This window comes from Peromyscus leucopus, chromosome 8b, assembly GCF_004664715.2.
Source record: "Peromyscus leucopus breed LL Stock chromosome 8b, UCI_PerLeu_2.1, whole genome shotgun sequence".
Lineage (NCBI taxonomy): Eukaryota > Metazoa > Chordata > Mammalia > Rodentia > Cricetidae > Peromyscus > Peromyscus leucopus.
The window spans coordinates 19,869,787-19,896,145 of record NC_051086.1 but is presented as its reverse complement, the minus strand read 5'-3'; the positions used below and the strand labels follow the sequence as shown (position 1 = coordinate 19,896,145).

Here is a 26,359-nt window from a genome sequence, read left to right as displayed (position 1 = left end):
ACTGGGCTTGGCCCTCAGAAAGGCCAGAATGCGAATGGAATAGCCAAGGGTCATGCGTCAAGGTAAGAATGACTGAAAGCGAAAACAAGACTACATGACAGTTCTTCAGCAATGACACAGACTGGCTGTTCAGAGAGAGCCTGAGGCAGCAGCTTTAGTGCTCTGAGTTCAAGACTGGTCTCCCATCTAAAACCACAATACAGAAGTTTATACGGCACAGTCATTCCACATCTGGGCATGTACTTAACCGAAAGCAGGGAGTCGAACAGACATTTTCACAGTACCTTGGACACATCCTTTTTTGCAATAGCCAGAGAGTGGAAACAACTCAAGCGCCCACACATAGATGAATGGTAAATGAAACATGGTGGATACATACAACCAAACAGTAGCCAGCCTTTAAAAAAAGGGGTGAAATTCTGAGGCATGATACGACATGAGTGGATCCGGAGGACATTATGCTAAGTGAGATGAACCAGTCACACAGGACAAATACTGTATGACCGAATTGACATGAGACACTTAGAGCACACTCAGAGAGACAGAGGGTGGGACGGTGGCCACCAGCAGCTCAGAGGAGTGAGATGGGATGGGAAGTTAGTGTTTCCCAGATACAGAGTTGGGGAAGATGAAAACCTCAGAGGATGGATGATAGTGACAGCTGGGTGGCAATGAGAGTGTTCCAATGTCACTGAACTGTCCAGTTAAAAAAAATGGTAAATGTTACAGCGTTATATACTTATACACACATATTTACCATGTTATACACTTAAGACAAAACACATTTTAGCATATGTTGAAGGGGAAGGTGTGCTGGAAAGGTAGTGCAGTTACTAGAGTGGCTGATGAGCCTGTATGAAGCCCTAGGTTTGATACCTAGTGCCTGTGAAGAGGGTGTGGCAGTGCCAACATGTAATTCCAGTCCTCATGAAGGGGAGGCAGGAGGGTCAGTTTAAGGTCATCCTCAGGTACATGGGAAGTTTGAGGTCAGCGTGGACTCTATGAGACCATATCTTTACAAAAAGATTAGTTAAGTGAAGTACAGAAGGTCCCTGAAAGAGCCTCCGAGAGTCAATGCTCTTCCTCACATCCCATCGTCTCCCCAGCCGCTGAGTACTTTGACGAGAACAGAGCCAAGGGCAGAGTCTCCCAGGCCCCATCTCTCACCTAGGAAATAATCCCGGACAAGGCTTCCAGAAAAATGTCTGTCTCACCCAGGAAATGGGAAGCCTGCCTATGAGCACACGGGTGTCACATGGAGGCGCTATTGACCCTAGGCTTCCACTTATCCATGTCCAGGTCATTGCCTACATGCGGAATGAGGGAGTCCTTCAAAAGGACCCAACGAACGACAGCCCCAAGTTTCTTGTTGTGTACATAGGTTTCACTCTAAGAATTTTCTAGCCCACAGGAAGACACACAAAACCAGTTTGGTGTCAACACACCCCTACCTTTCTCTCCTGGAGATGCCTCCTTCATTTTAGGGTCTTGGTGATGAGCATGTAACTTAGGAGAACAATTTTTTTTTTTAACACAGACATTGTAAGCTTCCTGTTCGGCGCTCAGGAAGGAACAAAATTGTACATGGAAACATGGCCAGCAGTCTGGGAAGGGTTTTAGAAGCGAGGAGATACAGAGACAGTATGGCATCATTACCCTCTCAAACTCAATTCAATGCGGCAGTGACACTTTGCAGCGCGTTGCGTCCGATCTCATTTGAAGCTGACAAAGATTGGTTCTGCTTTACATCTATTGGTTTATTAATGGTCTGCAGCCTCTGAGGCTGATGAATATTCATTAGGTAGCCAGCTGTTAGGAGGTTCCCAGATGTCGAATATAACTCTCTCTTGGAACAGTTTTTCCCCCTCCTTATCAGGAAAACAAAGTAATTGAGGCTTTATTAAAGAACTGGTTAATTACTAAAGCGGCACCTTATGGCACCCTTTTATCATTCAAATCCAAGAACTCTTGGGACAACTAAAAACTGGGTGAGGATCCAGTATTTAAGAGCCAACATTTTTATTGCATACACAGATAGGTGCTGTACACAGAGAAACACACTTACACATTAGAAGAACTAAGAAAATGTGAAAAGTTCTTTTTAAAAAAATTATTACACTTTATTTGTGTGTGGGCATCTATTTTCTGGTCCATGTGTGGAGGTCAGAGAATGACTTGCAGAAGTCAGGTTCCTCTTTCCACCATGTGGGTCACAGGGATCGAACTCAGATCCTCAGACTTGGTGGCTGGGGTCTTTCCCTACTACTGAGTGAACCTTCTCAATGGTCTCTATATGAAAAGTTTCTCTGTGTAGATTTAGCTGTCCTGGAACTAATTCTGTAGACCAGGCTGGCCTCGAACTCAGAGATCTACCTGACTCTGCCTCATGAGTGCTGGGGCTGTGCCACCACCGCTCAGTTATGAAAAGTTCTCAACTGTTTTTCTGTTACAATATCCTTTATTGGTTCATTATAGGGATTAGATCTGAAGGACAAAACTAATAAACCAAGTAAACTAAAATCAAAGTACTTCAATACTTTTTATTCAATCTTATTACTTTCCTGTAAAAAAGGACTTAAAATTTGTATGTATGTGTATGTGTGTGTAATCCATGCTCAAACTTCATTTTATATTTTCTACCCCCATCCACCAAAAATAAACTCAAGTGGTAATCAAAGTGGTGTTCTCAAATGATTGAGTGTTGTCTGAATGTTTTTCAGAGCTCTTAACGATGTCCATTCACACATGGTCTTAGGAACATCCTTACCAGCTCGGCAGTGGTGGCACACACCTTTAATCACAGCACTTGGGAGGCAGAGCCAGGGGGTCTCTGAGTTCGAGGCCAGCCTGGTCTACAGAGTGAGATCCAGGACAGCTAGGGCTACACAGAGAAACCCTGTCTCCAACAACAACAACAACACAACCAGAAAACAAAACAAAAAAAACCTTACCTGTAGAAATTCCCTATCTAGTTTGATTTGGTGACAGGGCTTCTCAATTCTGTTTCTCAGAGTTAAGAGTCACAGAAGCATACCCATGCTTTTGAAACCACTGTGTGCTTTCTGAAATGAATCCTTTCAGACAGCCACCCAATCCCACCCACCTTCCACCTGCAGCTTACTTATGACCTATCTCTTGATCATTTGAGTTAACTTACCTTTGAGTTAACTTACTCTGAATCTGTTGGGTTTTCTGCTTTCTAGATTTGGTTGATGATGATGATGATGATGATGATGATGTGTGTGTGTATGTGTGTGTGTGTAAGATATATGTCCATGTTGTTGTTTGTTTTTGCTCTTTTGGGGGGCCCATCACCCAGCTCCCAAGTAAATCACACATGGAGGCTTATTCTTAATTATAAATGCTGGGCCTTAGCTTGGCTTGTTTTTAACCAGCTTTCCTTGACTTAAATTATCCTATCTATCTTTGGCCTCAGGGCTTTTTTCTTTCTCTATTCCTGTATACCTTTCTTGGTTTCTTACCCTGTGGCCTGCTATGTAGCTGGGTGGCTGGCCCCTGGGTCTTCCTCCTTCTCTGGCTACTACTCTCTTTTCTCCCAGATTTCTCCTTCTATTTCTTCTCTCTGCTTGCCAGTACTGCCTATCCTTTCTCCTGCCTCACCGTTGGCCATTCAGCTCTTTATTAGACCATCAGGTGTTTTAGACAGGCACAGTAACACAGCTTCACAGAGTTAAACAAATACAACATAAACAAAAGTAACACATCTTGCCAGGCGGTGGTGGCGCACGCCTTTAATCCCAGCACTCGGGAGGCAGAGGCAGTGGATCTCTGTGAGTTCGACACCAGCCTGGGCTATAGAGTGAGTTCCAGGAAAGGCGCAAAGCTACACAGAGAAACCCTGTCTCGAAAAACAAAAACAAAACAAAAAAAACAAACAAAAATAAGAAGTAACACATCTTAAAATAATATTCCCCAACATGTCCATTTCTGGAAAACATACAAAAAGGTTTCCCTCTAGAAAACTGTGTAGGTTTTTAGTTGCTATAAGGCTTATCTCCTACTGCTGACCTATAGAAAATGCAAATAGAGGATATGAATATTCCATGCAGGTCTGGCGAGGTAGCTCTGTGGGTAAACGTGCTTGCTGCCAAACCTAACAATCTGAGTGTGATCCCCAGAACTCACATGGTCAAAGGAAAGAATTGACTCTCACAAGTTGACCTCTACAAGTATGCTGTGACAGCACACACACATACACACACACACACTACACAAATTAACAAATATTTACCAGTTGTGTATTGTGTGTGCAGCGTTTGGGGACCAAGTGGTCAGGGGTGCGCAAGAGAAAGTGGGCAGTCTACCTGCGGCCTGTACAATGCCTGAAATACTAATAAACAAGTAATGAAGGAAAGTGGAATGCACCGGAATGGGAATTCCAGGGACTGGAAGCCATGGCCTTTTCCCTAAAGACTGTGGCCTTCCAAGTCATGTTTTCTCACCTGTAAAGAAGAGATAATGACTGCCTTACCTTCTTAGCTTGGGGCTGTTATGCAAATCAGAGAAGAAATGACCGTGAACACACTCTTTGACCATAATAGACACATGGACATTATCATTTGAAATACTCAACTGGCTTTTATAGTGGCCCCTTACATGCAAGTAATCCATACCCTTCATGCACAATTAACTGTCAATGCATTTGTTGTTTAACAGCAAATATCAAAGTATACCATACAAATTTCCACTGGTCTTTAAAGGCCAAGTGAAGCGAGCCTTCTCTCCCTTTGTTAGACATTGTCTCATGTATTTATTCCAAGCTGGCTTTGAACTTGTATGTAGCCAAGGATGACAATGAACTCTTGTCTTCAGCCTCCTTGCCTGGTTTATGAGGACCAGGGCTTTATGCATTAGGCAAGCACTCTGCCACTGAGCTCCGTCCCCAGCCCACTGTCAGCCCTAGTGACAGAAAGGGGTTGGGGTGGGGATGCTTCCTAATACTCCAGGTTGATAGTCCTCTGTGAGGAACTCCTAAGGAGTGGAGTACTTGCTAAGCCCATCTTACCTCTCTATTCTACTCTTCCGTTGGGCTCTGTCCACATTCAAACTCTGGCTGTTGGTTCTCCCTCTGGCACCTTCTGTTTCCAGGACCAGCCTCTTGTCTCACTGAGCATAGCTGCTCCTTCTCATTCAACTCTTCCTTCTCAGAGGGTTTCACTAGTTACAAGCAGTTCTGCCTGTTACAGTTCTCTAAAGACTGCACCATGACCTCCCTTCATCCCGCTGAACCCTTGCCCGCATGTCCCCTGGTGGTCTCATGGCCATGTTTCTGTTGCAACGACACAGCACAGGACTTGAGGTAGGGCAGACACAGGCACATGGTTAAGTCTGAACCAGTACATCTAACAAAAGGTGGGTGGTTTTGTGGTTTGGAAGGACCTTACAATACTGCAGTCTTACTTTCTAGTTCAGAAGAGTTGGGCTTATTAAATTTGTGGTAACTACAAAAGGAAAAATATCATGGGAAAAATACAACTACTGCGATCTAGTCTACTATATAAATTCAGTTGTGTTTAAAAAAGAGAAAAGCGCCAGGCGGTGGTGGTGCACACCTTTAATCCCAGCACTTGGGAGGCCGAGGCAGGAGGATCTCTGTGAGTTTGAGGCCAGCCTGTGCTACAGAGTGAGTTCTAGAAAGCTACACAGAGAAACCCTGTCTCAAAAAACCGAAAAACGGGGGAAGAGAGAGAGAGAGAGAGAGAGAGAGAGAGAGAGAGAGAGAGAGAGAGAGAGGATGAGTGTGGTGGTATACACCTTTAATCCCAGCATCTGGGAGGAAGAGGCAGGGCTAGCCTGGTCTACACCTGCACCACCCCCCTCCAAAAAAGAATTAAAAAAAAAAAATAACAACAAAAAACAGGCAGCATGCACCTGTAGTCCCAGCTCTGGGGAGGTTTAAACAAAAGGATCATGCGTTTCAGGCCAGCCTGGGCAATACAGCAAGACATTCAATCTCAAAAATAAGTAAGCCAGGCCTGAATCCCTGCTCTTTCAGGTTTGAGATAGCATTGCAGATCCGAGGCCTGCCTCAGCTGCACAGTGAGTTCAGTAAGATTGGGCAACTTAAGTGAGATCTTGTCTCAAGAAAAATAATGTTTAATAAAATCTACAGGCTAAGATCTAGAACATCACATTTTTTTTTTTTTTTTTTTTTTTTTTTGGTTTTTCGAGACAGGGTTTCTCTGTGTAGCTTTGTGCCTTTTCCTGGAACTCACTTGGTAGCCCAGGCTAGCCTCGAACTCAGAACATCACATTTTTAATGTTCCAGTTACCAAAAATGAATTCTGTATCTACACTACAAATTAGTTTCCAAATGAAGCTATGAGATGAGGATTTCCAGGTGGCATTATCTTTCCTTGGCAAACCCATGGGCAATTGGGTGTATCACAACTGCCTTTGCTTGGGAGACTCACTTTTTTTCTTCTTCTGTCTTGCCTATTCTTTATGGTAAGGAGACAGTATTCTACCAGCCTCGAGAATGAAGGGACCTGAGTGGGCAGTGGCTGGGCCCAGGGCACACCTTTTAGTACTACTGGTGAGTGACTGCAGCAGCCGCAGGTGGAAAGGGTTTTGAGGTCTCCCTGTTTATGGTTTATTGTAAAGGGACCTTGGAACCACATGGCTTCATACACCACCCTATCTCATTATAAACTAAGAAGCACATGTGCCTGGAGTATTTAAAGACTATAGTTTCAAGATGTAAGCTAAAAAAAGAAAAAGAAAAAAAAGAAAAGAAAAAGTAAGGTCTCATATTGCCTGAGTTATTTCAAGAAACTAAGCCCATTTTTGCCCATCAGGACTTCAGATTGCTCCCACATTTCTGGGAAGCTAAGTGCCAGAATTGTCCGGAGGCCAACCCTCACCTATGGCCTTAAAGAAAGACAGGAATCATGGCCACAGTGAGTTAGAGGTAATAAAAACTCCTCTTTCATGGGTTTTATTTTCTCCCTTTGATTTTTATATGTAATCACTTATCTGGATATCAGAAGGGCAAATCTTGGTAAGCAAAATTCTAAGAATTCAATCAAATAACAGATCTGCGATCTCTACAGCTAATGAAAGCCAGGGCTGGTGTGGTGGAACACACCTGTGACACTAACTTGGAGGAGGTTGAGACAGGATGAGCACATGCTCAAGGCTATCCTGGGCTACATAGTGAGTTGGAGACCAGCCTGGGGTACATGCAGGTCTGCCTCAAAAGTCGGTAAACAAGCAGGAAATATTGTGCAGATCTCAGACCAAAAGCACACTGAGCAGCCCTTTCCCAGACACCTGCAGGTTCATGGGAAATACGTGCCTCAGTGACAATTCCTTTGACAGTTAAAAAATTTAAAAAATGGTGTGAAGTTCATGATGGCAGCACAATTCTCAGACAACCTAAGACAGATACTTGGGCTTTCTGAAGGACGTTGCTTTTAGGAATTTTGGAGTTTTGCTGTGTCCAGTGATATCACAGGAGGTGGTAAAGGCAGCAAAGAGCAACAGGCTAAACTAGAGTTGGTGTCTAAGTCATCTGCATAAGTAAGGCAGGAGGCAGAGGCCCGCCCGGAGCAGGCGGGTCCCCCCAGCCCCTGTGGAGTGGACTTGTTTTATATCACTAAGAACCAAGTCCAGGGACTTTGTTTTAGAAAAATGAGTCAGAGCACAGAAAAGCTAGCTTACTATTATTTGTGGCACTGGAGATTGAAACCAGAGCTTCACACCCTCCACCTGCCTTGTTAACTTTTGGAGATAGTCCAAGTTGCCAGTCTGGCTTTGAACCTGGACTCTCTTGCCTGTCTCCAGACTAGCTGGGATTACAGGCTTGCACCATCAGAGCCAGCTCCAAGCAAATGGGTCTTCCTGTATCTCCACACAGCCACCCAGGAGAGCTGAAACAAGAAGCCAGTTTATTTCTGAGAGTCAGTTTATTCCTTTGACATGTCTCCATATCCAACACAAATTTTGTCTTACTTCCTATTATCTTAGCTATAAAACTGTATCATGATGACTGATCATTGTAGACAGTAGGAAGACCAGAAAGCATGGAAAGCCGTCAAAGAAATTTACCATTTCATGAGTGTCTGACATGGAAGTAAAGCACTGACCCCTACTTTTAAATGTAAGTTAACTGCAGGGCCCAGTTCCTGTGACTACCCCCAAACTAACAGAGCACCAAGGAAATTTAGATGTTTGATTGTATTTTGGGGTATGCTCCTGCCTGTGTATGTACACATGCACGCAGGTACCCGTGGAGGCCAGAAGAGGGCGTCCAATGCCTTGGAACTGGAGTTACAGTGGCTGTGAGCTGGCCAAGTGTTGAGAAGCCAATTCAAGCCCCCTGCAGAAGCAGTTGGAGCTGCTGAGGCATCATCTCTCCAGCCCCTAATTCAGAAGTTGTAAACAAAGGGAAGCTGAATGATGTACAGCAAAGAGCACTCCATCCATTTCATGACTTTCAAAAAACTGTATTTCCCACCCATGATTATATGAGTAATGTGTGTGGGCACCCAGGCCACAGCCCAAGTGTGGAGTCAGTTCTCACTGCCTACCTTTAATGAGTTCTAGGGGTGGAACTCATCGACAGGCTAGAAGGACAAGTGCTTTACTGGCCATCTCACTGGGCTCTTACGTGTTTGTTACATACATTTATTTTGCATACATGTGAATGGATATAGGTGTGTGTGTGTGTGTCTGTGTGAAGGTCAGAGGACAACTTGTGGGACTCAGTTCTCTCCTTCCACCATGTGGGCCCTAAGGCCTGAACTCGGTCATCAGGTGTGAGAGCAAGTGCCTTTATCCACTGAGTCAACTCACGGGCTCCTCTTTTATGGTTCTTAAAGCTATGAGAGAAGGGAAAACAGATCTAGAGAAAGCTATAGAAAACTATAATGGACCCTGGAGTGTCTGTTAATCCACTGCTAGGTACCTTTCCTCATTACATAACTTATGGACTAAAGAGATCCAAATCCTTACGGTAAACAGGCCCCTAGCAGGTGTGGTGACATATACCTGTAACCCCATATTCAGGAGGCTCAGATGTTTGAGGCGGGTGGGCGGGCCGATGCAGGGAGACTATCTCAAAAGGAAAAAATGAACTGGACAGACCTTCACTGAGGGAGCACTTAGCCTTTCTCTGTGGTGGGTTTTGAAACAAAAACTACTTTGGAGATGGCAAACTAAGTGTTGAGGCCCAATGAGAAAGGGAAAAGGGCCCTTCATGTCCTCAGAGAAATAAAGAAAAGCAGGGGCTGTAAAAATGTGTTGAAGTAAATGCTATCAGAAAAACCAAAACCAAAACCCACAGCAGCAAAAACACACTCAGGTATAAAATATTTACTTCCTTTAAGAACCATATATATTTGAGAAAGTGAAGACATACTTCTCAATTAAAAATAAACTAAGATTACAGGGTTCAAGCGTAAATGAAGACAGCCTACCCCTGTCTTCAGCAGAGGTTGGCTGGATCGCTCTGAAGTAACAACATTTGAAAGCTCCCATTCTTTGAAACTAATTTAAACACACAGAATTGTTGAAAGATTAAAAACCGCAGTCAGCTAATTACCCCCTCTCTCATCTCTTATTCAGCAAATGAATCACTTTTCCTTCCCACTTAGCTGAAGTACATGGATTTCTGCCTAATTAGAAATGTTGTAGATGGGACATTAGCAAGAGTGGAGCAGGGCAGGGTGTCTCTGCTGCTTCATGTTTAATTCCTGACAGTAGAGCCTGATAGGAAAGAATAGAGAAGTCATTAAATAATTTTAAATTATTTATAAAAATTACTTTGCCCAAATTATAATTATTTTTCCCCAAATGGCCTCGCGTCTAGTGGAGAGAAGAGGCAGTTCCACGTTGATTTTAATGAATGTTTTAATGTTATATATAACAGAACATCATGAATACAATGGAAACAAAGTTGTATCAATTGAATAAAAAAATTCCAACATAAAGTGGGGAGGTAATAATTTGATACTTATAGTATTTATTTTAAAAAATATTCCCAGCTTGAGGTTGAAACATTTAATTTTGCATTCCAAACTCTAGCATCATGATTTTCATGTGAGCTTAATGCAGAATCACAGCAGGAAAACAAAAAAATTTTAATTAATTTCCTTTATTTGTCATTGAATCAATAAAATCTCTGACTGCTACAGGTCTCCTTTAATAATATATATCGAACTTCTATTGGAACCATATTGCTAACGCCATATTATAGACACTCAAAACCCAAACAAAACAAATACTGTATAAAATCTAAACGTGAACATTGCTGAGTCCTAACATTTATATTTAACTTAAGATTTTAATGCATTTTTACCTTTCAATTTTTTGAAAAGACACCAGAAAAGATAAAAATAAATATTTTTCTCTTTTGACTGTTTCTGACTTGAATGATGGCTACAAGGATACGCACGGAAGCAGCTTTGCCAAGTCAATCACTGCGCAGAGAAACCAACCATGACCCAAACAAACACCACACAAGAGGTCTTCCTTCTCCATCTTTTAAAGGGAACCACAGAGCAGGCCTGAAAAAAAAGGGTTTTCCCAGTTCTGCAGAGGGTGATTATAGAAGGAGACGTGGGTGAACTCTCCAGCTGTTACCAGCTGTGGGAAGAGGTTCAATTCCATGAAAACTCAGATGGTATGTCAGCAGTGCTGCTGGAACCTTGGCAAAAGTATATACATCAGGTTACCTTTGATTTAGCCATAATCACATATGTATGCCTTTTTTTTGGACAAAAATATATATTTTTATAAAAAACTGATCATCCAACTCTAATGATTTTGTATATGGACTCGAGAGTGGTACTAAAGGAACAGACCCAGTTATGACAAGGCGATTGAGGGACAGAAAAATCAAGTTCCTCAGGGAAAGCAGAGTATCAAGTTAGAGTGGAGCACACTGACTCAGCCCTGGGCCGGTCCTCCCGCAGACTATCCGTGACAGGGGCTCGCCTCGCCCGTCAGAGGCGCACCTTCACTGGGGAAAACGATCCTGACTGCCTCGCCTGAAGTGCTCTTGTGTTGCTTCTCCAACACCAGACACTTCACTTTCTACATCAGACTTTTTGGTTCTTTCTGTGGGCTATTTAATTAACTGATAAAAGAAAAGGGAACTGCTTAGCCTTTTCCATCCCAACATCACCTATTTGCAGCTACACATTCTTCTTCCACTTGCTGCTTTATAATCTTTTATTTGCTAAAGTTGGCAAAGTTTGCAAAGGCATCTTGCTTGGGCTGCACAGTTCCAGAAGGCATAGCCATGTTGGGCATACCCATTCCCATTGTGCCCGTCAAGCCCATCCCTGTGGCTGACATCCCCATGTTCACGTTCATGCCCACCATGCTCTGGCTCATCACTGGGGCATTTCCCAGAGGGGCCATTCCCATGGTGCCTGTCATCACACTGGGCATGTTCATCGGCATGGGTCCCCCCATCAGAGGGTTAGTTTGTGGCCGGACAGGAAGCATGTTTGATGGAGAACTGAGGTTCACAGCTCCAAAGCTTTGAGTCATCATATTCAGGGGCTGTTGCATATCTACCAGAAGAAAGGAGAAAAATAAATGACTTTAATAAGAGTGAATTCTTAAGGTTCATAGAGCAGAAAAATAAGACTGTCAATACTTCAAAACCCACTAAGCGAAGTCAATTAATTTTTCCTGGTTACATTCAACAGATATTCAGCAGATGTTGCCTTGGTCTCCTAGAGACAAAAACATGACCCCAAACATCCCCACAAAACCCACTGCCGAATCCTATCTAACAACTGTCAAAAGCCAGTATCTACCCTAAGTCTTAAAAAAGCTTATATTCATTGACTCAAACTATTATATGAAGGAGAAAGCAGATGTACAGAATGTAGACAAATTTTTCTAGGTATAGTTTTTAAAAAAGTTGAACTTAATTTAAATGAGCTGTGCACTGGTATGAGGGGAAAATCTAAAAATCATTTTTCTCTGAAAATGCTCAACATAGGAAAAACCATCATATTAATGTTGTTAAATGAAAACAGTAAGAAACAAAACAGTACAGACATCCAGGTTATCACTCAGCACACTGAGAGAAGATAACATCCATGAAGCAGGGGCCCTGAGCTGGGGAGTTCAGATGGTTTTGTTTGCAAAAACAGCTGTATGGTACTTTTGGAAAAAACAACTTTCTATTTTGGATCACTATGGAGAGTCCACTGCTGTAAGGATGCTAGCCAAGAGTTGTAACATCGAGCTGTATCTCAGTGCCGGGTTTTTAACTCAGTCTCGCCATGTAGTTCAGGCAGTCCTTGAATTCCCAAGCCTCCTAACTGCTGGGATTAATGGCATGCACTGCACTCAGAAGTATTTTTATTTTAGAGATTAGGGCCTTAGAACTCATAAATCTTATCATATAAGAAACACAATACAGAGTCAGTGTGCTGGTAGGAGGCTAAGCAGATATCTTAGGTGAATACGGTTATCTTCATATACACTCGCACCTGTCCCCAGTGGACACCATCGATTTTTATTTTAATGCAAAAGATATGAAACACAGACGGGGCATTTGAGGTAACTTACTCTGTTGTTGAATCATTGTATTAAGTGATGGCTGCTGGGGCTTGGAAGGCTGCATACCAGGTAGTAAGTTGTCTAGGCTGATGTTGACACTGGGGTCAGACCAAGTAGAGGGCAGGGTTTTGCTGGCCGACTTCTGGACCATATCTGCATTCTGATTATAGAGAGGGTTAGGCTTCTGCAGCACTGCACTAACGTTCTGCAGAGGCTGGAAAAGAAAAGTATGTTCTAGAAACCAAGCACTGGCTGCTCAGTTATCAGACAACTTCATCACATAATATCAAGTAACTGGATGCCTTATGTTAATGACTTCAATGCTCTGGGATACTTCCTAAATGGAGCCCTCTGAAGACTTGGGTATTCTCCACTAACCCAATGTCCAGTTCTCTAGAAGCCACTAACTCTGAAAAATGCCCAGGGCAATCACCAACTTCAGGTTAACATAGCTCCCGACCCCCAGGAAAACAGATTTACTGAGCACACTCCAAAGGGCAGCACCTGGGCAGGCAGCAAAGACCCACCTGCAGGCTAGCACAACTGAAGGTGGACAGGTGGAAACGTGGCCGTGCAAAAGAGAACGCAGGCCTGTCTGCTCAGGGTATAAAGCCCAAACTCTCTGCACCTCTCCTGCCTCGAGTGAGCACCACCAGAGGCTCTCGATACACACAGGGACCGACAGAAGAAATTCAGGAGAAAGAAGCAGAGGTACATGGTGGCTACTAAGGAGAATCTTAAAAGGGACAGAAACAAGGACAGGAACGGGAGAAGAAAACTAGCACGGCAAAGGGTCAGAGAGGACAACGCAGGCTGAAAGCAAGCCGCCAGCCTTCCACAGTCACCTTTCTGCTTCTTCCTTCCCCTCCTTCATCCCAATACCCCAAGGATGAGGATCTATGCATTAAAACAAGTGATTAGCATCAGAAACATAGCAGTAACTCAGTCAAAGCTGGCAAGTTCCAGGTACAACCCAGACACTTCCCCACCTCGGTCTGTTCAAATTCTACTGTTATGCAATTTGTATTTAACTCTTGAAATGTGAATTAAAAAACTCTCGCTAGTTTTCCTTTATGAAAATGAAGGTGGATAATAGGCCCAGAACAGGGGTAACATTCATCATCGAGACAACGATTTTCTACACAAGCAATGATGTACAGAGAAACTTTGTTAAAGACAGAACTGGAATTTACTATTTTCCATGGATCAAACAAAGTATCCGTTCCCCCCAAACACTTTTGTGACCCAACAGATTTTAGCATGTCTTTGTGCCAGGCACCATGCTTGTTATCTGAGGGACTGTAAGTAGGTAAGAAGGCCTTGCCCTTTAGAACACACATAAACAGGCCCAGCCCGGACCTCTGTTGTGCAGTCAGGTATCACCTGCTGGGGTTTAGGTCCATGGCGGACTATGGGAAGGAGGGTTTCTTGTTGCCTTACACTAACCCATCATCCTAGCAGACATCTTAGCAGGTGCAATAACAATTCCCAAGGGAAGCAGACCACTTACCTGCGATCTTGACATGGGCAAACCAAGCCCCACAGTGTTAGTGCTCATCAGAGAGAAATTCATACTCTGGGAAGACGTCATGGTTGCCTGGGATGAGCCCATAAGATCAAACAAGTCTGAAGAATTTGAGGCAGCAGGAGAGGGGCCTAGGGCTGGCTGTGAGCCACTGATGAGTTCCACCGCCACAGGCTGTGGGGCACTGCCGAAGAGCTCACTGCCGGAAGCAACAGGGCCTGATGGGGCTTGGTTGAAGGCACTCCAGTCACCAAAGTCTCCGTTCCCACTTGTTGCTGTTACCAAGACAGAAGGAAGGCAGGGTGAGAAGCACTCGGAAGCGCACAGAGCGAATGCAAGCTCTACGAACTGCAACTAACTGAAGTTGATAGGAGCCCGCACAGGTCAGCATCTGCGAGCCCTGTCCCATCTGGACATCATCCTTCCCATGAATATTCCAAGAGTCTTAACAAGGTGGCAGAGAAAAGAGTTAGCACTCTCAAAGTAAAACCTACCTCTTGGCAGGTCTGTTCATGATACACAAAAAGCACCATGAAATGACTCCAACCAAGTCTGCAACAGTTAAACATGGGGACTCAAAAAGGGAGGAAATTCTATGCTGGCTAGCTTCCTGCTGGGAGTGAGGGCAACTCCACAGTCAGAGAGCCACATCTTTGCTCATCGTTTAGAAGGTTCAAAGAGAAATCCAGCTGCAATTAATATCCACCTAACTGCCAAAATTCAAGTTCATGATGTAAAATGTATTAAGAACGAAACAGAAATCATGAAGGATAAAAAGCTAATAAAGCAAAGTGTGGGCATTTAGTAAATTTCTGTTAGGAGTTCTGACTCTGCTTTTGTTTCCCAGGACAACACAAGGGCTACCACCTAGACTGACCTCCAGCATGCTGACTGCTCAGTGTATGTCACTAATTAGCAAGGGGAAGTCAGGTGAGTCTGAATTTAATGCAGTCTGAAGGGGCACATATTGAAGGCTTGGTCTGCAGTTTGAGGCACTAAGAGGTGATAACTGTGCTAAGTTTATCAATGGGTCAGTCCAGTGATGAGTTCATGCAGAGTAGGCCATTCGGAGGTGGGGCCTGGCTGGAGGAAGGGTATGCCTTTGAAGGGTATATTCTGTCATGGCCCTTTCCTGGCAGTCTCTCTGCCTCCACTCTAAGGATACCAGCCTTTCTACCACAGACCCACAGCAAGAGCAGCTGACCCCGGAGTCTCTGAAGCTGTTAGGCAGATAAGCTTCTTCTAAGCAGTCTTCTCAAGTGTCCTCTCACAGAGATGGAAAGCTAACACCTCAAGCTAGCATTAGAAAGTAATCAGGAAGAGTTCACACATTCCAGAGACAAACTAGTAAAAAGCAACTTTAAACCTGAGCTAACCAGCTAGCTCCTCTAGACCTGACTTAAATCTATATTGTAAAGATGGAGTAACAGCATACGCAGCATCATCTGAGGTTGGATAGTATTCCTTTGTAATAACTTGGACAATTCAAATGAGGGCACCACACAGAAACTTTGCATCTGGCTTCTGGAAAAGCTGCAAACATAACATTAACTATCTGGAACACACTGATTATAAAAGCAAGTCATATTTAAACATTCCTTTGACTAGGCTACACATGACTCCAAGTAAACACACCTGTCCTTTAGGAAGGGACAAGTGCATGAACAGGAGTCTGGGGCAGTTGAGGAAGCGGAAAGTGAAGAAACACCATTTAGAGACCATCCTCTGAACTGTCAGAGCACAGCCCCATGGTCTCCATGGTCTCCACAGTTCGGGGCTACATGTCTAGCCTAAAAGGTAACCATTCCAGCAGCACTGTCTCACAGCTGAGTACAGGAGACCAGTCCCACGATGTCTGGAAGATTGCACTCCTCCATTACTGTATTAATATGCAGCATCCTCAGGTGAGAATCCCCAAGCTTGCTGAGAGTTTCAGGTAAGAGTGGGGCCACTATTTACTCAGGGTTTTACTATAACCTGCTGTTAATCTTTACAAGACACTGTATTAACCATTTTTCCAATTAGTTCTTGATTATTAGATGTTTTAAAACCATTTAAGTAAAGGTGCTGAATGAACATAAACTTTACCCTCATTTTCTATTTGCAGGATCCATTAAGCAGAGTATGAGTGGAAATGGGCAAAGCATGTTGCCCATCTGAAAACTCAGCACTGAGATGATTAATCATGCAAGGACAAGATTTCAAGTGGTGCAGACACTGTTCAGAAATGATTAATCACTATTGTGGCTTCAGCCCGTGCGGTGGTGATCAGACTGTATTAATCACACATATATGGATAGAGATGTATGAGAAGGCTGAACTAACATATTCAAGTTATTTGCATACTAGACAACTTCATATACATAAAAAAGTCAAAGATTACCCAGGGAGCCTGTACAACTAGGCCATGTTTACCTTGTTTCTCTTCTACTTGGATGTGCCCACAGTAAGGTACCAGCCTTGGAAAGGTGCTGCCACACTTCCAGAAGGAAGCAGTTAATTACATAACAACTCTAGTTTTGGGGGAAACACTTGGAATTTATAGAAGGAGGTTGTCAAAATAATGCAAACTACACTCAAAGTTGTGCATTTTCCTTCCTAAATACTCTATGAACTAACATAGATATTACTCAATATAAAATTTAATCCAGCTTATTATAGCAGCAATAGAGTTTATAAGAACTGAAGAGTAACACTAACTCAGTTACATATTATTTCTCCCCTGCCCCTCATGCTTTTGATTCTTAAAGCTATTTTTTAAGTGCTTGCTCACACTGTGGGCCACCTAGATTCTATGAAAAAAAAAAAAATATCACAATTCCTTCACAACCTGCAGGAAAAAGACATAAGGACCTCAGTCTACACTCTACATATCTCTACAGACATAATATCTATATAAGGAACCATGATAGGGGGTGTTTATCCTTAGCTTTTCATTCCTCGAAAAACAGGTCAGCTAAGGGAAACACTAATGACTGTATTTTTGCTCTAAGTGAGACCCCGTGTACTTACACTCATTCCTGTAAAATTAAACAAGAGTGTGTTATGAATATGGGTAGTTTTTGTTGGCTTAGCTTGAATAGTATACAACTAAGTTCACTCATCTTGCATACCTAAGACACTGACTCAATTTATCTTGTGGACAAATTGATTGGGAATTATGAATTATAAATACCACCGGGATTAAAAATGCTGACTAGTAGTTGTGTGTGTGAACTTTTCTGATAGTTTTTAACAGCTTTTGGTTGTGGACAATCAAATCATCTCATACCTTGGGAAGGGAAATTGCCTGATGCAGCAGCTGAGCCAAAGTCAGCAAATCCCCCGAATAAATCAGTTGATCCTCCTAGAAGGCAAAAATAGGAACAATGTTTTAAACTGCTTGAGCTGTGGAACAATTATAAGCAATTTCAGGAATCCTTTTCAAGCAATACACAAAAATATGCCAGGGGAGAGGCCCGTGACCATCATACAAGCTGGCCTGCTCACCTGTGGTTCTCCCAGGCATGGTTCCTGGACTCTCAGACTTTGATATTTCTCCCCCCATTTGTTAAAACTTTATTTCTCTCCCTACCCCCCACACTGAAATTAACCAGACCTAATGTTCATGTATCTCAATGAACTTTTATACAGCTAGAACAGCCATTCTGAATCTGTAGATCTTCACATGGGACTTAAAATCTTTACTATCAGATGTATTTTTATGCATTTAATCACCACCAAAAAGTGAAAATTCCATGTCAGAGTTAAAACCCGAAAAACAACTGACTGTATATCCTCTTTCACAAGTGGTACAGAGCAAACCATGCAACAAAGAACTAGACACACTCATGAGGGAAGTCTATACATTCCAAAGTTAAAATAATGTTTACTTTTATTCATGTGTATGTGTCTATGTGAGTGTCTTCCACACGTATGCAGGTGCCCAAGGGCAGATGAGGGCATCAGATCTCCTTGAGACTGAAGTTGCTGTGGGTGCTGGGAACTGAACTTGGATTCTCTGTAAGAACAGTGTATGTTCTTAGCCACTGAGTCATTTCTCCTGCCCCCATATTTCAATGTTGTTGTTAGTTTTTGTTTTTTTGTTTGTTTGTTTTTCAAGTTAGGGTTTCTCTGTGTAGCCTAGCTGTCCTGGAACTAGCTCTGTAGACCAGGTTGGCCTTGAACTCACAGAAATCCACCTGCCTCTGCCTCTTGAGTGCTGGGATTAAGGGCATGTGCCACTACTGCCTGGCTTATATTTCTATGTTTTACAACAAAATCTTGAGAAAAAACTTGAAATCAATTTAGACAGACAATGGGAGAAAACTCAGTGTGATAATGTTCGCTGGGAAGTCGTCTTTTCCCTCTTGCTCACTCCACGAAAGATTAAATTTTTTTTTAAAAATATATGGGGAAAAATGAGCTTTTTTCTACTACTTATTCATCATCATCATCATTATTATTGCATGTGTGTGTGTGTGTGTGTGTGTGTGTGTGTCTCATGTACACATGCTCTGGCACACATACAGAGGATACAGGTCAGGATGCAGGGACAAAGTCAGGTCATCATATTCGTGTAATCTGAGCCAACCGGTCAGCCCTTGTTACTACTGCTAAACTGTTTTTAAAATGGCAAAATCACAGTCACTGAGTCAATCTCCTTTGCAATTTGTACACTACAAAGGAAAGAGATTTAAGACCTAAAACTTTAAGCTGCTGGCTTTATTTTCGTCCTTAAGATTTCACCTCCTAAGAATCAGAACCTTCGAAGTCTAGAGCGGCAGCTCAATGACAGTGCTTTTAGTGTTGTGTGAACACAACACAGGTTACATCATAGCTGCGTAGCCTGCAGTGCCTAGAAGCTAGCCAGGTGGGACTGCAACATCTGGGCAGCACTCAAACACCACCAGGGACAGCTTCCAACATCTGGTGCCATTTCTGAATTGCTTTATCGCTGCAAGACATTCTAGCCCATCTGCTACACTCAGCTGGGTTAATTAAAGTGTAACCCCCACCCCTTCTAAGATGGCCAGCGCAATAAAGCGAAGAGTCAGTTTCTGATACAAGTGTGTTGCTCTTTCTTTTGAACGTACATTTACTGCAGTCAACTATCAGCAGGCATAACTAATTTCTCCTTCCTTCCCCATACTGCACCATCACACACGCTCACAGATACATCCTCACAGCAGCCAGCTAGTGCCCACCACAGGCTCTGCACTCCTACCAACACAACAGCTCACGTGACTATTTTAACATGCATCCAAAGGACAGTATCAAAGTGCCTGGGTTTTTTGTTTTTCTCTCCTTATAGGTATATGGGACAAGATAAAATGCTATGAGCATAAAGAGCAGCGAGCTAAATGTGCATGCTTACAGACAAGCACATATTAATAAAAGTTAGCAAGGAAATGAATATTGCAAAGAGTTGGTGCTTAGTATTCATGTTTGTTTTCTATGTTCCTTCATGTTAAACATTTTGATCAAAGTGTACTGCTAGCAGAATAATTTCTATTAACAGTAAGGGATTCCAAAACAGATTATTTTAATTTGCTTCATGTAAGCAGTGAATAAACACTAGTGAGTAATTTTTAAGCTAAGCAAGTAGAGACCATCACATCTGAACTAGTCTACGGTTACAAAGAAAAAATCATGCTGCAGATAAAAGCAGTGAAGAGCACAGATTTTAAGAAACTTTTCCTGAATTTGGTATTTCAGGTGAATTGGTTCTTCCTCTTCTCCCCCCTACATGAAAACTATACACATCAACTCCTACCTGCTCCATCCACTCAGGTGTGCCTTGGTTTCTACAAGACTTGAGGAAGGAGCAGTGAGAATGGGCACATAAGCTCCGGCCTGGGTCTGGCCTTTTGTGATGCACCCCAAAACCACCTTTAACTTTAAGAAGTGTTTCAGAAATTAAAAACTGGTTTCTTTAGGGGCAGGTTTCTCCTAGCAGGGAGGAGGAGCACAGTGAGGCTCTCACAGCACAAGTGCCTATGTTCTAGCACTTCCACATCACCTCTAAGGGAATACAGGGAAGATTCTCTCTAAGACTGCTACATGAGGAAGGCCTGCTGCTTCTCAAAACACCATTCCTGACGATTCCCACATGAGAGCTATCACCATAAATGAATCATATCCTTCTGCCTTCCCAGGGCAGCAAGGAGGTTATTTACAATCACCAGCTGGGAACATGAATTTTCCAGAGCAATACTGGGAACAAGAAAAACATGGTCAGGCAGTGCTTAAACTACAAATGAAAGATTAAATAAAGAGTTGAATCCAAATGCATTACAAACTGGAGAGCTTTAACACATATAAAGTAAGTAACTAATGAAAAACTTTTAAATAATCAGTAAGAATGAATATCTCCACTAGAGAGAGAGAAAAAAAAAAGCCTAGACCATCAGTAGGCAAAGTCACAAGTGGCTTATAAAACACAATGTGCTACTTAAAACGAAGATTCTGCAAGGTGTAAATGGACTTTGTTGGGAACACAGAAGGATTTAGAAAACCTCAGGCTAAGAATCTTAAAGTACAGAAAAGAGATCATCAGGTTAAATGCCTTATAGACAATGGTATCAACACAGCAAGTGCTGCTGAAAGAAAAGGTCAGAAGACAAGCTGTCCTCAACTAGAAGGCACCAAGCCTGCCACACAGTAGATGCTGACATCCATCTGACTGAATATGCACCAAGAACACCGGGGGAGGCGGCGTGCACCTATCACCCGAGCACCAGGAGGCCAGTGTAGAGGGACCAGGTGTGCAGCCACTCTGGGCTGCATGGCAAAGCCTCATCTTGAAAGCAAAGAATACTCACCAAAAATTTTAATAGCTACCTTTCTATATTTAATTGGGTGCAAATCAGTTGTTTTGCACATTTAAAAAGCGAGCATAATCATCATCATCACCATCAGTGAAAAATTCACTCAAAATAACTTTTAGTAAACTCAGCTTAAAGATAACTTCCACTCAATGAAGCTGATGTGCTGAGGCTGCCCCACAGAGCTTCCAATTCACAGAAAATGCAATTAGGTTCAAATGGTAGTAGAAAATTTGGACTTGACACATTTTGTTTGGGTTTTTACTTGAGAAAAGGAATTTAGATTATACTAAGTCCTATTAACACAGTTTTTTAGTTGTTCTGGTGACATGTTTCTCTCCACTCTCAAGAGAAATACATCTTATGGAACAATAAGTTAAGACCTAAATTCCTTAATCACAGAGATACAAAGCCTACAGGGTGGACTCATACTAAAAGAGAAATGGAATGGTTTTAGCATTCTGTTTTTCGTTGGCTTAGTTTCAAATTTTAATACCAATTTTCTAGAACAGACTTAGGAAAACGCTCCCTTAGAAATGAGCTGTTGTGTAGGAGGCACAGAAACATCACCCTAGGAGACTGTAATGGAAGATCACAACAGGACACTTAGCGAAACAATCTCAAGAACAAGATGACAGCCTAGGTTTTGCATGTGCAGTTTTAAATTTGGTCAGATAGTCTATAGTGATTTTAGCAGACACTCTTCATAAAATGTAAGATGTAAACACACAAACACACACACACACACACACACACACACACACACACACACGGAAGGAGGCAAGGGAAGGACAGAGACCATGACTGTGGCTAGTGGAGACACTCATCTGATGAGTGGTACAGATGTTTACCCGCTTACCTCACGTCTGTGGTATATCACGGGCATGGCAGTCCTATGGCAAGTACAGGACACCTGGCACATCCTTACAGACTCTCATGTGCAAGTGCTAAGACTTAAACCTCACTTCCTTCTGTGGCAGAACTTCATTTTGATCTATAGTTAAATATACTATTCAAATGGAATTATTAAAAAGTAATTCTGATGTCAAACCACGTTCAGTTGCTTTTGAGATAATATTAAGATACATTTTAAGGGCAAGAAACCTTCCAGATCTCATTTCAACCCTGCCTCAGTTTATTAACTGCTATTCGGATACAATTAGTCTACCATTTACAGCAGAGAAAAAAAAAACCACTTGAAGGTTTCTTTCTGCTCAAAGTAATCTTGGATAACAGAGGAGAACATCCCATCCACACAGCTGACTTCTTAGTTAGTTCTTCTTTGATTGTTCCCCAGATGCACAAAGGGGCCTTTCAATGTTTCATGCCAGGCAGTCCAAACTAATTGAAACTTGGTGACACTATACCTACATTAGATGGCCATATGCTAACTACCAGTTCAACCTATAGTTCAAATCTTAAATATACAGAGACAGCGTATCAGTTGTTAAACAACCAAGGCAGCAATTTCCCACTGAGAGCACTGCAGTCTCACCAAGTTAGAGTGATTTCAGGACCGTTAGAGAAGAGACTGGTAAGAAACTGAAGACTCTCAGAACTGGGTCAAAGGAGATGTCTTGCAAGCTTATTCCCAGGCCAGTAATTTTATGATAGCAGGCAGTAAAGAAGAGAAAATAACTGGTGGTTCTATATTAATCACATGTACTAATCTATCAGTGAAAAGTAATTTGTACTGTGGACTTATGCTTAAAGCAAACAAGCAAGTTTAAAAACAATTTTGCTTTTGAGAATTATTACACACAATTTAGAAAACAGCTGCACTCTGCACATTAGTCCTGATCTACATTTTAATGTAATGAACTTTAAACAGCCTTAGAAAAGGTATCTTTAAAAAGCTAATTTTAAGTTGTTTTTACTTGGAGTACAATAGTTCATTAAGACTATAATCATCAAGTGTAATTCTATGGTATCAATTTATTAGGAGTTACTCAAAATACAGCACAGGTTGGAGATCACAATGAAGACACCCTCGTCTCATCAATGAGAACTCACTGGTCTGGTGTTATGAGAACTCACTGGTCTGGTGTTCAATGTGATGTTTGTCCCTTTCTCTCTCTTCTGACAGCTCTGCGTATGCTGCCCAGGTTGTAATTATAGGCATGTGCATTCCACCCTGGACAAAACCCTCTTACAATATGCTTGATGGGGAGTTATATACATATTCATATAATGTCCCCTTTCCTCCAAAGCACCCAGCATGTTTATAACTAGGTAACTACAGTTAATTACCGCCCTTTGACTGATGATTACTTCCACCATTTGACTTTTCCAAGAGCCTAAGAATTTCATTTTAAGCACACAACCAGTGTCTGGGTCAGCAAATGCTCACTGACAGATGAACAAGAAAGTAATGAACACAGGGCACATCTGCTCTGACAACCACAATGAAGGTTTAGGAAAAGCCACGAAAATGTGCAGAGTAACACATCTTTTTATGAAAAGAAATTTTAAAATGTCAATTTTAATGTAATTTTCAGATCTGCAAATTGTTCTTAAGAGCTTAAAAATGCAAACTACAAAGCCTCCAAAATCTTTGTGGAAAATTTCCTAAGTATATTAAACTCTGAAGGAAGAAGCAGTACGGAGTGGAAGCCCTGTAAGCTAAGACGTTACGATGCTCTGAGGACATTACCATTCACTAATATTGCTGACTACCACAAACAAGGTATTTTCCCTCAAAGCACAAAGGTCAGAAAAAAGTAGAAAGCTGAGTGAGAGACTTTTCAAAGAAAGCTTTGAGAAATGTGTGTATGTATGTTAGATGAAAATAGCAATAGCAATAACCCCACAGACAGACTCACAAAGGCTGTAGTCACTGAAGACAATAGGGAGAGGCTACCAAATGAGCCTCGTCCCCCTGCCAGGCAGCTATGGAATTCCCTCCAAACAGCACTGAGTGCTCCTTAATGTCATATTGGCAAATCCTGAAGTATCTTTTGCAGGACTGGAGAGACAGTCCAGAATCACAGAAATGCTTGGCAACTGCTCTACCAATGAGCTATAGTCCCAGACCCCTTTCTAAATTTTATTTTGAGACAAAGTCTCTTTAGGTTGCCCAAGCTGGCCTTAAATTTGTAACCTTTGCTGCCATAGCCTCCTGAGTACCAGCAATTACAGGCATGCATAACCAGACTTGATTAATTGTTTAGAGACAGGATCTCTCTACATAACCCTGGCTGTCCTGGTACCCATTATGTGGATCAGGCTGGCCTTGAACTCTGAGATCCACCTGCCTCTGCCTCCTAAGTGCTGGGATTAAAGGTGTGCACTACCACACCGGCTAGAATTTTTTTTTTATTCCATCTTTCATATAACATTAAAAAGAAAATAGCAGAAACCTCACAGTTGCTGGAAAGAAGAAGCCAATGTGCAGCTTACCTGCTGATTGGCTGTTTCCATCAAACAGGTCCACGAGGTCCCCTGATGACTTACTACTCGGCACTGACGGCTGAAACAGTGGGACAGTTAGTGAGCTTACAAAGGACTCCAGCACCAATGCCCAGTTTTGACAGAAATTTTGTAATCATCTAAACAAGGCTAAACTTAAGATTTCTAAAAGAGGTAACAGGCCTTGAATCCTTATAGAGGAAGAGTAAGCATCAATCACTCTCTATATAATAAGCATTGTGAGGTCCTAACACATGTCTCTTTTCCCCTAGATAGGCTGCCCCCTCCCCCAGTCTTATACAATTTTATTAAGGAAATATGTATGTGTGTATGTCAATGGACACATGAGTGCAGGTGACACAGAGTACAGAAGGAGGATTAGATTTCCTCCTGGAGCTGGAATACTGTAAGGTGGTTATGAGCTACCTGAAGTGGGCCAGCAAAAGCAGTACCCCATCTCTCTAGCCTCCACAATACACGGTCTTGCTATGTAGTCCAGGGTGGTCTTGAACTCAATCCCACTGCCTTAGCTTCTCAAATGCTGGAATCACAGGCATGTATGACCAAACCAAGTTCTAATATCTGAATTTTAACTCTCCTTTCTTCATATTGCATTTCAATCTGGAAAACACTGCACTTCACACCAACCACATTACAGCACCAGCTGGCTCTTTTATCATTTCTCCACACTTGCAAATATACCCATGCTTTCCCTAGTGAATGTGGTTGAGACTGGTGATACTGGAGGTATGAGATGTGTGCAGATGGGCTACACTGGGATTCACAACCTCCCTCTGTGAATGAGTGTCATTTCTACCTCACAGAAAAAGTCATTCAGCACTGGAAGAGGTTTCTTACCCCAAAGAGATCTCTTGTTATTAATGACTGAATAGGGCATGCCTGATATCTATAACTGATACGACTGATGAAAAGGCCCCAGCTTACTAAGGCAGGAATTCTGAAAGCGGTTTTATTGCAAGAATAAGGCACACATGCTATGTAGACCTGTGTTGCCGCACCTTCGCTGAGGACTGAGGCGTGTGGGTTGAAGCGTTCTGATCCGGGCTGGCTTTGTCCCCTGTGTAATGTGCTGCTGCTCCGAGATCAATGGTTTTGGAAGGGTTTGCTGTGCGCTTGTGCCGGGTTGTGGTGGTCTCCGTGGCCTGTGTGATATGGATGTGCTTCGTCGTCACCGTTTCCTCTTCGTCTTTGAATTCACCTTTGGGAGATCTGCCTCTTCTTGCTTTCTTTTCTTCATCGCTGTCGCTAAAAGATATGAAAAATGAAACAACATAATAAGACTTGGGAATACTGTAAGAAGGCGTCCTTAGTGATTTGAGTGAAAGAATTTCAAATGCACTAATTCCAAAACTCCCCACTTTGACTGTTTGACAGGATCAACACAGTGTTATTTAGGCTGCTGAAAAATGATGTGTATGTATTAGGGAGGGGAAGACCATGCACAATTTCCTTGTTAAGTCTAAAACACCCCTACAAAGGGGGAGGGGGAAACTTCAAAATTGTGCCTGAGCAAAAGAATGTCTAATACCTTAGTGTTTGTTACAGATTTAAAACTTACCAGCTGCTGGACCCTAGTATCTCAGGTAATGCAACATTCACAGTCTCAAAATATACTGTGCAAATGTCTACAATTTCATTTTTTCTTTAACATTATTACCAACTTTCTTAAAAGACAGAGGGTCATGCAGTCTTAGATGGTCTCTATCTCACCATACAGCCAAAGATGACCATGAACTCCTGATCTTTCTGCTTCCACCTCCCAAGTGCTGGGTCTTAGAGGCTGTGATGCCATACCAAGCTTTTACAGCTCTATTTTAAGAGCTCAGTTTGTTAGCGATTCTCATGCACTAATTTAAGGAACATAATGAAGAGTGACTAAGGTGAGGTGTGGGGTGCACCCTGGTAACCCTAACACTTGGGAGGAAAGTCAGGAGCTTAATGTCATCCTTGGCTATACAAGGAGTTTGAAGCCAGCCTGAGCTACTAGAGACTGCCTGGGATGGAAGGAAACAATTAAACTTCAATGGTCAGCTTAAAGCAGTATGCCCTGCCA

The 26,359-nt window shown here is 42.4% G+C and overlaps 1 protein-coding gene across 2 annotated transcripts in view; it reads right to left on the bottom strand.

Moving 5' to 3' along the window:
• Positions 1–9,859: 9,859 nt before the first annotated feature.
• Clint1 (clathrin interactor 1) overlaps positions 9,860–26,359 on the bottom strand; it is a 58,454-nt gene continuing 41,954 nt past the window's right edge. Inside the window, exons 7-12 of one of the 2 annotated variants that reach the window (XM_028864249.2) lie at positions 25,305–25,551; positions 24,277–24,346; positions 17,343–17,417; positions 14,057–14,346; positions 12,556–12,760; positions 9,860–11,543 (exon numbers count right to left, since the gene is read on the bottom strand). In XM_028864249.2, coding sequence (XP_028720082.1) covers positions 11,197–11,543; positions 12,556–12,760; positions 14,057–14,346; positions 17,343–17,417; positions 24,277–24,346; positions 25,305–25,551 — 1,234 coding nt within the window. In that variant the 3' untranslated portion in view covers positions 9,860–11,196. The remainder of the gene's footprint in view (positions 11,544–12,555; positions 12,761–14,056; positions 14,347–17,342; positions 17,418–24,276; positions 24,347–25,304; positions 25,552–26,359) is intronic. The other variant, XM_028864250.2, reaches the window with a different exon arrangement.